Source organism: Sinohyriopsis cumingii, chromosome 2 (genome assembly GCF_028554795.1).
Source record: "Sinohyriopsis cumingii isolate HCF-2022 chromosome 2, ASM2855479v2, whole genome shotgun sequence".
Classification (NCBI taxonomy): domain Eukaryota; kingdom Metazoa; phylum Mollusca; class Bivalvia; order Unionida; family Unionidae; genus Sinohyriopsis; species Sinohyriopsis cumingii.
In genome coordinates, this window is record NC_142962.1 from 85,621,518 (window position 1) to 85,636,091 (window position 14,574).

Sequence of the window (14,574 nt, forward strand, 5' to 3'; positions counted from 1 at the left end):
ACGATAATTTGTTTGGACCACCACTAATATGATCTCGTTTTAGTGATATTTTAGTTCCGCATTTGTTGCCGGTTTTTGATTGAAGCTTTTTTACCTGACCGGGGGTCAGAGTAACATTAACATGACTATACGACATTTTTTATATAAATAATATTTTTTCTGAATAATTAAAGATTTTCCACTGGTGCATCAACGACCCTCATTCGACCACTGCCACCTTCAAGTAACATGGCTTTGTCGCTAAGTATGACCGCGATCGCTCTGTAAAAGGCACCACCAGGTGGTGGGTTAGTAACATGAGCTCGAAAGTGTATATCAACAACAGATTGTTTGGATAAATCAAGATGTTCTAGTGAAAAATAATAAATCGGATATAGACCTGTAAAATCTAATTGTGATATTTGCAAACCGGTATCTATATTTTGATCACGTCCCATGAATGACATTAAACGATGATATGCGCGCGCTACATGATTTTGATCAAAATTTAACAATATATCCTCGGCTGGTTCTTGATGTCCATTTATCCGTAAGGAAACTTCATTAACTCCAAGGTTATCAAATATCATATGTGAAAGTTGTTGATCATTTATCCGGTCAATATTTTGCAGTGCAATAAAAATATGTCGTGGTGCAGAAACACCCTGTTGTGATGCTATATGCCATGTAAATAAACCATTAATATTGCTTTGAGCAGCATCTGTGGTTACTGTTAACCATGATAGCAATGATTTACCGCCTTGATCCATAAAAGATAGTAATTTTTGTTCCTCAGTAATAGATGGAGTCATTACTGGCATCCATAGTGAAAGTTTTGATATATTTACTTTACCAGCAGCAACAACACCAGCACCTCGCCAGATTGCATCATTATCATCACCTTTTCTTACGAGCACAATTGTGTGTTTAGCTCCAAAGATGACTTTTCTAACATTTCTGCAAAATCCAAAGATGTGAGATAATGGAATTGCACACGAAAAATTTCTATTATCTCCCGACAGAGCTGCTCGGCGTGTTGCAAATCCCAGGTTGTAAGTCGCACTAACACTTTTTATAATATCAAAAGCAGCACCCGGTCTGTCTTCGTGTTCAAAATCAACCGGTTGTGGATTAGATGCAGTAACTTGAGGTGTCTGTAACTTAATATACTGAACATGATCAGCGTTGTTGGTAATATCCTTAGCAAACATCATTGTTGGACCAGCCGATCTTGTAAAGTCGTCAGAATATCTCGCCAGACCAATTATTGTTGTAGCAACGTCGACATCATTCTGAATTGATTCAATATTTTTTCCATCAATCATGTATGTGGCGCCACTAAATAATGCCATAATCCCGTTGTTGACAAAACCAACACGCAAATTAGCAGCATATGGCGTATTAGCTACAACATCCGTTACAAGTCTACCTTCTACTTCAATAAACGCCTCAGCGGGCAAGAAATATCTACTTGTATCATGAACCTGTAATTCGATTCTCCCTCGCTGATTTGGTAGTCTTGCGTCATAGGAATAAAATTGATAATCACGTATAGATTCATACTTAAGGACAGGTGCCTCCATATCAAATGCTGGGTCTGATTCGCGCCTGAACATTTTTATTATAGTTACCATTTTTCAAATGATGATCATCGTCGACGAAGACCGCTTCCTGCTATTAAATTTGCTGTTATATTTTTTTCTGCTTCTTCAGATATCGCCGCTAGTTTTTGATTTGCAGCTTGATTTATTATTTTACTAACATCTGCAGGCATCACCTCAGTACTTGCCAGTTTCACCGGTGGTTGTTGTTTTCGTCGCAATAATCGTGCTAGTCTTTCCTTGATCGCCGAGAACGCCTTACCAGCAACATTGACAATTGCACCAGGAGCTTTATCACGAACAATATCAATAGCCTTCATCGATAATTGTTTTGCTACAGGTGCTACTTTTGGAGCTATCCTTGTAAATAATCCCTGAATGACATCACCAAGTCCATTTCCGTAAATAACACTATAGATTGGTAATCGTGAGTTTACCGCTCTAACCTGTGTGGGTTTACGATGATTATCATGCACAATCATCTTATTTTATTTACCATTTATCTAATCGCGGTGACTAATCATCAACGAGCTCATCAATAAGTTCTCGGTAAACGCCAATATCCATGATACCACCTTGAAATAGTCGCCGACAAATATCAGCTGCTTCATTAATTATTTCTGGTGAATTATTTCCAGCTCGTTTTCCTCCTATGAGAACTTCTAACCGTGACACGTCATTGATGATATTATCAGGACATAAACCAGATCCTGTTTTAGGTTCATCTTGAGGTGTTTTAAATACTGGTGGTTGCATTACCGGAGTAAGTACTTCAGTGGTGGCCGGGGGTGAGTCACCTTCTCGAAATCCATGTGGTGAATCTATCGGTGCAAATGTTATATCCGGTGCAGAAATTTTACGTAAAGGTGAAGGAATTTTCTTCGAGGAGGGTGATTTAAGTGACTCTTTAGCCCTTTTAATTTCCGACTTCAACCTTTGCTGCGGCGAAGAAGATTGCTGTTGTTCTATTTGTTGCAGAGGTGGAGGAAGCTGATACTGGGAGGACTCTCCTTGTCATAGTTGTTCCCGTCTCCCTCTAAGTCTATTTACTTCTTCATTAAATCTTTTAAATTCTTGACCTCTAGCTTGTTTTTTATTGTAATATACGCGATATATCCATTTAATGAAATCATCATCATTTGTTTTTCCATAAAAGGGTTTTAAAAAATTAGATTTATCAGATATATTATCTAATATCATCTTAGGTAATTTCTCTCTTTCAGTTTTTCTAATTTCCTCAACAACTCCTTCATTAAATCTTGCAATTAATTTTAAGCTTTCTCCTGCTGATTTGGATTTAGATGCAAGTTTTTTTCTCACATCGGCGACTTCAGTACGAAGTTCTCCAATACCTTCAAGTATTTCCTCACCAACAGGTGGAGGTTGAGCTGCAGCTATGTCAGTTGGAAGGTCTCGTAAAATCTTCTTTGCCTGTTTAGTTCTTCTTGCTATTTTTTCAGTCTGCGCTGCAGTTTGTTTTGATACCGGAAGAAGATCTTCTTTGATGACTGTTGTAACTTTCTCAGTAGCTGCAGTGACGGGCTTAAACAGTTTTTTAGTGTCTTCTTCGTACTCAACTCGTGCTTCTTGCTGCGCTTGTAGATTTTTTCTAAATGAGTCTCTGACAGGAAGAAATTTTTTAATTGTTTCTAATCGTTCTCGTGCTGTTTTTGCAGTATGAGATTCTGGATGTATCATTTTATTATAACATAATAATTTAATTAATATCAGCAGAAGAGGAGCAGCAGAGAGGGTACCTACCAACGTTGGTCGTCAAAAAAATAAACAAGAAATAAATAAACACGTAGAGTACTTTATTTTTTCAGATACTATTTCGAACTGAGGTTTTATTAGTACAATCGGTCATTACAGAAATAAAACATCTCAAGGAAAAGTTCATTTGTAAAATCTTGACCTTTCTACGAGATGATTTTATTTGTTTGTTTTATTTGTTTTGTCGGAATTCTATGGTCTGTTCACCCTCTCTGCTGCTCCTATAAAAGATCGGTTTAGGCCAAGTTTATACCTCCATAAAGTTTAGTTCTGGATAAAAACATTAACATTTTATTAGTAAGCATTAGGCTTGGAAATTAGCCTTTCAGATGCTTTTGCAGTTCATAGCGTCAGTCTCTTTCCAGGTAGGTCAGGTCTTCATACTTTCGCTAAGTGTATAGTTTATCAAAAGTGTGCCTTGTAAGCAATACGCTAGGCACATAACCCTATTTTTATGTTGTTCTTTCCTGTCTGCCAAAGCTCGACTGCATACCACCTTATCTTGTTACATGCCTGCAAAATATTACTTTAAGACCTAAAAATATAACAGAAAGTAAATGAAACTAACAAATCAACATGCAATTTATTTCCTGACAATACAGAGTGAAAATCCAGAATGTCTGTGAATAATTTCATATAAACTCAAAGCAATGTATTAATCCAAAGACCAATGAGCACTTTAGTAATTCCAATGAATATTTTAAAGAAATAATTCAGAGAGGACTGTATCTGATTTAAACACCACGTCTGTAAACTCTGATCATAAATGGATTCTCAGAGACTGGTCTAAAACAGGAACGAATTAATTGTTTATCAAATCACTATTTATACATCTAGCCATTTGCCCTATATCTTAACAGAATGTGAAGTATTCCAATGGAAAAAACCAGTATAAATGTAAAAGTCTGGCTTTGAACTCAAATACTACATTTAGTGCCAAACAATATATTTAATGATAAATCAAGTCTCCAAACTAAGTTTAAGCAAAATTAGGAATAGGCACAAACGTAAACACATATTTGATGCGTCAAATTTATCTGTGTTAATGTCCTGTATATACATTGAAATACAATTATTCAGGACAAAAATAAGTGCAATGAATTAAAGATTAACATGTGTCCCTGTGTAAAGGACGCTGTATATTTGGATTCTTATTTGGGACTGCTAATAGTGCCCTTTATGCTCCTTATGCAAAATTGTCCATTAAAACAAGTATTAAGGTCTTTTGAAATTTGCTGAAAATCCATATCGTTTCATTTACAAGGTATAAAGAATATAAATGGGCAGTTATTGAGGAAACCGTGTTGGATCCAAGTGTGTTTTACAACAGAACACAAGATCTCTATTTTGATGATCCTTGCTCCCATCCACATGCTTTGCAGTGTGGATCAACAGGTACGTCATCATTTAACTAACTAGAGTGATAATTCAGATCATGTATTTTAGTGCAAACTAGTGCAATTCTAGCTGATCATGGAATAGTTATCGGCTGTCCAATAAGTATATTTCATAAGTGTAATGTATGAATGATATGAAAGCGTGAGTCATGATCTCTTTTTTTTTCTCCTCTGGAATATTATATACACTACAGCTAAAAATATTAGTAGTTAAGGGAGATGGATGGTAGGCGGTCCTATGAGAAATACATTACTGGAAATTTAGGACAATACGATGCCTTATGGGGATTTAACATTAGCATCTTGGGGACAGTATGGGGATTCGTTGGAATTAATATCACTGGATGATTATGTGGCCCTACGGTAGTTCAGTCGGTATCAGGTCATATGGGGATTTAACATTAGGATGACACTATGCGTGAAAGACGTAATAAAGTAGATGGATGCTCTTGGATAGCATCAGTAATACCTTGTAAGAGTCCAACATTGTGACTGACCCACATTCATAGTGACTGATAAACACATAATTACTCAAACTTGTTGTCCATCAAACCATCACACGTACAAAGAGAAGAGTCGTAGTTCATACAGTAAGATTTACTATCCAGTATACCTTTACTCTTACAAGTAGAATACGGATAGGTCATAGACCGATTTTTTTTATGTCCACACATACATGCCATCAATCATACCAATAGGGTGGGTAGCTCTTGGGTTTGTATTTATATACATACATTTGCAAACAAGTTATCATATGTGTACAAAATAAGTTAGAGAAGGGTCTACATTTTGTTTTCTTTTTCTTTCTCTTTCCCTACAATTATACAAACATACATTCAGAGACAAATACAAACACAGAGAAGCTGATAATTAATGAACAGTGTCCATTTTAACTCCAGAAAGAACCGTTGGGTGTTAACAGAGGTAGATATCACAGGAAACACATCTTCATTCTTCTCCGCCGCAAACATGTTCTCACTAAGGGACCAAATTTAAAGACTCGTTTGAAACACTTTTTGTTGTTTCATATAAATCCATCTGAGAAATACCACTGTGTATGTTAGAGCTTTATATCTTCTTTGATTCCACATGAACTTTATAATCAAAATGAAAAATCATAGTGGAGATACTAGTTGATGAGTCAATGTTAACTCGTAATTGTTTGAGACTCTATGACTAGACTGGTAAAAATGCTTTTCATATACATTGGCAAATGATGGCAATTAGCTTTTGGCACATTGCCGACGGTAGTGCGTCTTGTTCTGGGCTCAGGCAAGCAAATCATTTATAAAATCAAAACTCTTAGCTATACCAAACCACAAGTTGCATTTTGTTTGAGGATACTGTTGCGATTTCTGCCCCCAGTGAAAATAAAAGGTCTGTGTTGTAATCGCTATAGATATCACTTAAAAACAGATCAACAACCTTTATCGGTGCCTAAATTTAAAAGCATCAGAAATGTCTCACTAACAAGCAAATATGTTATTGCGTTTGGCATGGAAATGTTGTAAGCACAAGATTTTAATGGGTAATACACTGTAATCATTACACGCAAACTTTTTCGTGATGTCACTGACAATGACTAATGGTATCTGACAGATTAAACATTCATAATGTAGTATTTCCAAGCAAGAAATGTCGTAGAAGTACATAATATTATGTTCTTTTGTGGATATTATATAAAACATTTCATACACCGTATACGACAAGGTGTGGATAAATGCGATATATACAGGAGGTCCAAAGTTAAGCCCAAAGGATTCTCAAGCTGTGCTTATGAAGTCTTTATAAATGCCCTTTATCGTATTTCCTTTCATTTGAAAAGTGACAAATTAAACCAGATTCGCCTCTATGCCAGTTAGAGGAATTAAGATTTAAAATTATTTTTACATCACAGATAAAGGGTATATGAATGCTGTCTTTGATGCTGGTGTTCTTAAAAATGGAAAGAGGTACATAGTCTGTATACATGCTAATGCTACGGAACTGGCATTTGAAAAATGGACAATGCCACTACCAAACATCAGCAGCTGTAGTGATGGAATCACTGTTGATCTCACCCCTCCTATTAAAAATTCAGTGTGGATAGGACCAAGAAAGGACATAAAATATCAGGTAATGCCTCCAAGGATATCAATAAGGTCAAAACAGTAAAAAAAATCTGAATTTTGATCATTGTATCTCAGTTAGTAGGTACACTGTTGTATATCTAGGTCATGTACCACATATTTTCAAAATCACAAGAATCATGTGACTTTCCGATTTTCTTAAAATGCAGTATGTATATATATAGATACATGAACCTGAAGAGTTTGTTCTTGTAGCTGGTTTCCTATAGTATGTTAGAAGTGAATGACATTATCATGTTAGCTTAACCTGTAGTAGATATGAACACTATTATCCACCACCACCACCACCCAAATTAGTTGGTTTTGATAAAAGCTAATTAAATCGCATGGATATTTGCACGATTAACTTTGCGTCTGATTTCTTCTAATTCATTTAAGACTTTTGTTTAACTTCCTGTTACCTGTTTTCAGAATTCTCTATCGGATATGTCAATCAATTGGAACTCTTTTATGGATATTGAAGAACATGGATTCCACGTACATTCCTCTGGAATACAAAGATATGAAGTTGCTATTGGTATAAACAGTTTGTGTTTAAAATCTTATATTCATATATAAGTCATTGATGCTGGATTTTCCTTTCAGTAATGATTTGTTTGCAGATCTCAGTCATATTGATTAATGTAGATAAGTTGGTACAAGAACTACTTTTATTTGTGTGCAAGCAACTTCAATATATATAAAGAGAACATGGCACCAGCATTATCCAGTTTATCCCTACCAGTGGACATAATCCAGGAGTCGGATTAAAGTGGATATTGCACATGCCTGTTCTCGATATGGCTTCTATCTTGGGTCAGTACAATTTTAAAACACCACCCACTTTATTTTGTTTATACCTACCAATGTTATATTGTATTCCACAAAACTAATCATATGACCTTTTTGGCTCACAAAGTCTGTCACACTGTCGCTGACCTGTTTCCTTTATAGACGTATTAATGCTAGGACACATTTTGTAGTCATCATAGCATGTCAACAATTGGCTTGTTTCAACCCCAAAACTAGCAACTTGAATGGAGATTCGCCAGGACGTTTCATTGGTCATGTTGTTATTGGTACTAAAACACCAAACAGCTGAAAATGACAATATCGTGACAAGGAATGATGAAAGATGTACAAATATAATCACAAGGAATGACAGAACAGATTCACACAGGAAGGTTATGCTCTTGAATTAATGTAATCGTTTTTGATGTAATCGTATTTATTTTGATAATTATGTTAATGATAATTGGAAGTCAATATTATGGGATATTATTTGTTCATGGAGTTTTGCTAATATTTTCTCCTAGCTACTGCATATAAGTACAGAAGCTTTCTTAGTAACTGAGCTAACATTTTTTGCTGAATGTAACATAAATATTTATAGGCGGATGATTGAAAGTAAAATAAAAATGAAGTGTCGTATAGTCCTGATATACAACTAATTTGAGTCGTATTACAACCATTTGTCTTCACTCTTTTTCTAAATTGCTGATTGTGATTTTTAAATGGACCAAAACTGCTTATAAAAGATTACTTTACGAAAATATACCAAAACATCAATTTGTTTGTATACTGCCTTTGATGATTTAATATAACTTTTAGCACCTCCGACTCTCTCTCTATCTCTCTTTCTTTCTCTCAATATCATATTTTGATCAATTATTACATGGTTGTTACTAAAGTTAAGGGTGTTCAAGCTTGAAATGTGTTTATAACTAATCGTCTGGCTGAAATATTGCTTAGCTTAAATATCAACTCTTTCATCCCGCCTCCTCCAGTCTGCATTTGGCATTGCTGACCTTGCCGAGGTGAAAGTAAACTTTCACTGTACTGTATTGGATAGCTGGCGAAGGGGATAGGTCTTAGCGATGATCAAGCTTTTAAGCTAAGGCCTTTAAGCTGCAACTCTGGAGTTATTTTAAATTAAGTGAATTAAATGGGTCTCATCACCCAAGGAAATTTGAGCGGTCAGTGATACAAATTGTAAATCCCACTGAAAGAACTGAGAATAAATAGGAATAAAACTTTTGACAGATTAAATTTGATCCCAACTCGATATCTTATTCAGCATCATTAATATCCTTATTGAACAGTTGAGATTTTCACTAAGAACCTCTACGAACTCTAAATGATTCATACGTATGTTAACAAACTGGAATAAAATCCATATTCTTAAAATATATTTCATAATTTATACAAGATGTTTTAATTGCTTATTTTCAGGAACGTCAAAGCATGGGGTCGATGTTTTGTCATTTCAAGATGTGAACCACGTGACCTTGCATAACCTGAGATTACAGGGTGGATATGCATATTTTGCATCCGTAAAAGGTAGCTTTGTGAACAATAAGTTGTTTGCTTTCGATTTTTCTTTTAAACCTGAGAAAAGTGGGTGCATGTAAATCACATGGTTGGATCACAATACACATTTTGATTGTTAGTTGATCACAATACACATTTTGATTGTTACTTGGATCACAATACACATTTTGATTGTTAATTGGATCACAATACACATTTTGATTGTTACTTGGAACCCAGTACACATTTTGATTGTCAATTGGATCACAGTACACATTTTGATTGTTAATTGGATCACAGTACACATTTTGATTTTTACTTGGACCGCAGTACACATTTTGATTTTACTTGGATCACAGTACACATTTTGATTGTTAATTGGATCACAGAACACATTTTGATTGTTACTTGGATCGCAGTACACATTTTGATTGTTACTTTGATCACAATACACATTTTGATTGTTAATTGGATCACAATACACATTTTGATTGTTAATTGGATCACAGTACACATTTTGATTGTTACTTGGAACACAGTACACATTTTGATTGTTACTTGGATCACAATGGACATTTTGATTGTTACTTGGATCACAGTGGACATTTTGATTATTACTTGGATCACAATACACATTTTGATTGTTACTTGGATCACAGTACACATTTTGACTGCAATATAGATTAAAGGAAGACAATATGGCATTCAAATGGAAACATGGTGATAAACCTCAATGTAATCACCAATGTATTTAGTATGTATACAGCTTGCAAACAAATGTGGTCATCAGCTCAACAGAAATACAAAATGTAAGTCAGTACTGCATACATTATATACGAAGTCATCATCTTTAGTTATAAGGTAATTGCACTAAGATGCTTTAAATTATCAAGTTTCTCAACTCAGTCATGACCAGTACCAGATAAACAATCTTAAAACACAAAATTCAACTAAACGCTATGACAAATATATTTCAGTGACCTTTTCTATTGCAAGGATGTCTTTTGTTCTTACCATGAACATGGCATAAGAAAATAGCCTTTAGCACAATATTTTAACAAAGTCTACAGAACGTGAAGTATAGGTCATTTAGACAGTGTGTGAACTAATATATCTCTTCGCCATGTTGCACGATTCAAGAGAAGCGAGATTGTATATATCGTAGAAAATTGTAGCTATGATCTAAATGCAACAATAGGTCAATAAATTGTGTAATATGGGTCACAGTGCCCATTTTTATAAAAGTGTGGTATTTAAGCATCAAGTTTTAGGGCTATAGCTTGAAAAGAACCCACTAAATAAACAGCAAAACCAAACTGTAACAAAATACGCTGAATAATGAAATATGGGTCATCATTATCTACTATTTTGAGCAAGGGTGAAGAACTGGAGAATTTGTCAAGATGCATCCCCTCACCATGTTTCATTATTCTAGATACTATAAATAGCATGTATGTAAGAGGCAAAAAACTATAAAGTGTGCTTAACAAAAAAAAGCTTATCCATTTATGAAGTCATTTATGTACTAAGTTCCACTCACACATCCATCATGGCCCTCCCCAGGATGGTAGGTGCCATGAAACCATCCTCAGACTGCTGCCTAGGATGAAAGAGGCAAGGAATGCTTGAAATGGTTTGAGTTTTTTACATTTGTTTTACATGTGTGGGCAGAGATGCCAAAGCTGCTGATAGCTTAGCACTCTAATTCATGGAGTATGATACAACATTTATTTTGAATTATCAACAAATATCACTTTCCTTTTTTAATAATGAAAAATTTTATATGTGCAGTTACTTCTAGATGAAATAAATGAGAATCAGCAAGCGAATAAATTATAAGGATGCATGAAAATATGAAAAATTTATGTAAAGGAATATCAAAATGCTATCCGAGATTTAAAATGCAATGAAACCTATTTAGGATGTGGTATATAAAAATATTAAATTACATAAAAATGGTGAAATTATTCTGTGCGATTTAAGTTCTAATCAGGTTAACATTCAATGAAAATAATTTTAGAATTGCTTTTGAAAAATACTGTCGTAGAATGCATTACGTTGTTTTGGACTTTGTATTCTATATTGAAATCCATCTGTTGTATGCCTATAGCTAAATGTTAAATTCAGTTTGTCAAATGTGTCAGTTCTCGTGCACTTGTAGTCTTGCTTTCGCCCTTGTTCAAAACCTTTTTCGTTTTGAGGAAAGTGCATGTTCCATTGGGTTGTGGTGTTGGTGCATCCGAGCGAGGTGACATGTGCAGTTACTCATGGCAAGCGTTAGAATCCTGCTTGGATTGAAATGAAATATAACTTTCTGTTTGATAACAATGGTGTCATCTTACATACATACATACAAATATATATATATATATATATATATATATATATATATATATATATATATATATATATATATATATATATATATACTCACAGACACATTTCTCTCTTTTTCTTTCAGCATATGACCACGTGAATCATACAACTATATCTGTTTCCTCGCCCGTAGTTGTTGACACAAGTCCACCACTCAGAACAGATAAAAAGATATCCATTGGTGGGAGGCATATTACATCGAAATCATTTTTGAACCCATGGTGCGTTGAGTATACGTTACCAAGCATTAGCATTAAATTTTGGAACTTAATATAAGTTTCTTTGTTTGATAACCTGTCTGTTGCACACCCTAATTGTATATTATTTGTGTTTTCCATTCATATAAAACAGGTATTGAAACATTGCCAAGTTCCTGCTAAGAATACACATGAAAGGTTTGACATTAGTAAATTATTTCCATAGCAGTTCGGTTTCGTTTCATAGAGGGACAATACAATAAACATTTGCATGTTATTGCCTAATTTAAATTTTATTCTGTAAATTGGTGAATTCAGCCTTGCTAACGTTCCTATTCATAAATGATTGGCTTAATTGGACAAATAGTTTTGATTTTTCTTATCTTTTTACCTCTGAGTTCTTAATTAAAGTAAATCATATAATGATGACAGCCTGGTTTTATGCATGGGTTGTATTAGCTGGACCATGAAAAGTCCCGTTCTTATTTTCAGACAGTTCACAGAGTAAATAGGAATTCCAAACTTGTTATAATTATATTAATTCTAATTTAACTGTAAGTACCAGTGCTGCTTTTCAAAGGTTTTGCTAATAAAATAATTACTACAGAACAAATCCATGGTATTATTAGATGAAATGAATTTTAAAGACTCATTTCTTTACCGGTGATGCCACACATGTTCATTCTGCTGGTGATAATGTACACATTTTCATATGGGTCTATACTGCTGATATATTTTTTCACCTGCTTTAATTTTTGCACACATATTCTCACTGAGATTTATATTTGATAAAACAAATATTTGTATATGTGGGTCTCTTTACATTAAACAGTAGGATATCAGTTTTTCTTAACACATGATTTGTGCTAAATCGATATGGAACGATCAACTTTAACAGATAACAAAACTTAAGAAACTGTCTGTTCATTTATTTGTTCAAAATACTATTGAGTGCTGTTACTTTGCAATCAATATTTGCTTTATTAGTGTGGGTAGGCATACGATCAAAAATATTTAATTGCATTTCACAAACCCTTACCACAGCTTTATTATGGACGAACCATGTCATTCGACGTGGTTGATTTATCTTATTATGCATCATTCATGGCCGTTTGAGGACTGTATAAATAATGAAATATATAGTCTAAAGATTGTGAATAAAAACCTACAGTCTTTACCCGTACAAGCTTTTTTTAAAAATACCACCTCACCCTACGCAAAATGGAAATCCGATAATTTTTACTGAAAATGCAGCAGCTTGTTCATTTACTTGTATTGTCAAAAGAGTTAATATTTCTTCAAGATTTTCAAAATATGAAAGAGAAAGACAGATTTTTTTTTAATGTGTTAAAGTTTCACAATTGTCTTCAACATTCCTCGATAACATGAACACTGTAAAAAGTCTACGAAGCATATTTAATTAAGGAAATCAAATCAACATAAACTGTGCATCAATATGAATTGAAGTGATAATTATCAGACTTTTATGTCATTTACAGTTGGAAGGGTGTATTCTACGACCGAGAAAGTGGTATTTCAAATTATGAATGGAGTATAGGGTCTCGATCTGGATATGAAGACATAATGGCATACACTACTGTGTATGATGAATGTGGCCTCATGAATGAAAATGCTAACATTACAATGAAGGAAGGACATGCGTATTATGTCTCAGTCAAGGTATACAGTTTGAAGATAATGTAGCTTGAAATAGAACGATTATGTTATGACAGTTAAAATGTAATTTATTCTTTTTAAATATGTCATTCGTTGCTGCCATCGTAAAGTCACAATAGTTTGTATTTAAAACTGGAATGTAAAATAAACAACTTGCTTTCTCTTTTAGTACTATCGGTTGTATCTGATATGTATCATGGTATAAAATAATTCAGTGATATCTGCCTTTTAAGATGCACCTAATCATGAAATATAAGTAAACCAAACTTACCCAAACTCATTCCATGATATATCTTACCATGATTGAGTGATTTATTTAATTTTGTAAGAGAAATCATGGTTGTTTGTCTCCTACTTATGATCGCAAAGTTTGCACAAAGTTTGAACTAATGCAAAATAAAAATCTAAAACATAATGATAAAAATTACCCACAAGTGTAATTTTAAATAATAAAATGTTAAATAAAGAAATAGTAACAGATCTGAGAGAAGAAAACAACTTTGAAAACTGACATCTGGAAATTATGAAATTTAGACATCCGTCAAACATCTGATTTACAAGAAACACACATTTTCAAATTTAGCATTTATGACGAAGAAGACAGTTTTAGCATAAAAGCCACAATGTCAAGTTTTCAGCCAGGTTATTTTGACAAGTTAAGTCATTCATAATGTTGGGCTTTCTCCATGATGTTTGTCTTACGCTTTAAAGTACGTTAAGAGACAATATTGTCTTTGATAAATGTTATGTGGGTCTATTATAAATACAATAAACCCCATTTATGTTATGTTCCAAGTCCTCAGAAAGAACATCTTTGAAATGGCTTAAGGATACATTGAGGCCATCAGGTTGAGACCTATATCATATGACAAGAAAAAAACCCACCCCAAAAAACAAATAACAGAAATGACAAAAAGACAATCGAGTTATTTTTCCTGACTTGAAACAATAGGTGTCCCTTGCTTGTAAGCTTCTGTAAAACTAATATTTTAATATGCAGTGTGAATGAGACTAAAATATTTGGTATTTATCACATTTCTATTCTATACATTTGAGAATATTGATGCGTGGATATCAATAAAAACACCTGAATATCCACAGCCTGGGTGTGTTATATTTAACATCTTCATCAAATGTCAGATCAACACTGCAACAC

The 14,574-nt window shown here is 33.9% G+C and overlaps 1 protein-coding gene across 1 annotated transcript in view; it reads left to right on the forward strand.

Annotated features, from left to right (window-relative positions):
• LOC149805310 (uncharacterized) overlaps positions 1 to 14,574 on the forward strand; it is a 65,892-nt gene that overhangs the window by 24,116 nt on the left and 27,202 nt on the right. The window contains exons 6-11 of the mRNA XM_089934038.1: positions 4,618 to 4,748; positions 6,648 to 6,865; positions 7,291 to 7,396; positions 9,091 to 9,198; positions 11,630 to 11,765; positions 13,241 to 13,421. Coding sequence (XP_089790164.1) covers positions 4,618 to 4,748; positions 6,648 to 6,865; positions 7,291 to 7,396; positions 9,091 to 9,198; positions 11,630 to 11,765; positions 13,241 to 13,421 — 880 coding nt within the window. The remainder of the gene's footprint in view (positions 1 to 4,617; positions 4,749 to 6,647; positions 6,866 to 7,290; positions 7,397 to 9,090; positions 9,199 to 11,629; positions 11,766 to 13,240; positions 13,422 to 14,574) is intronic.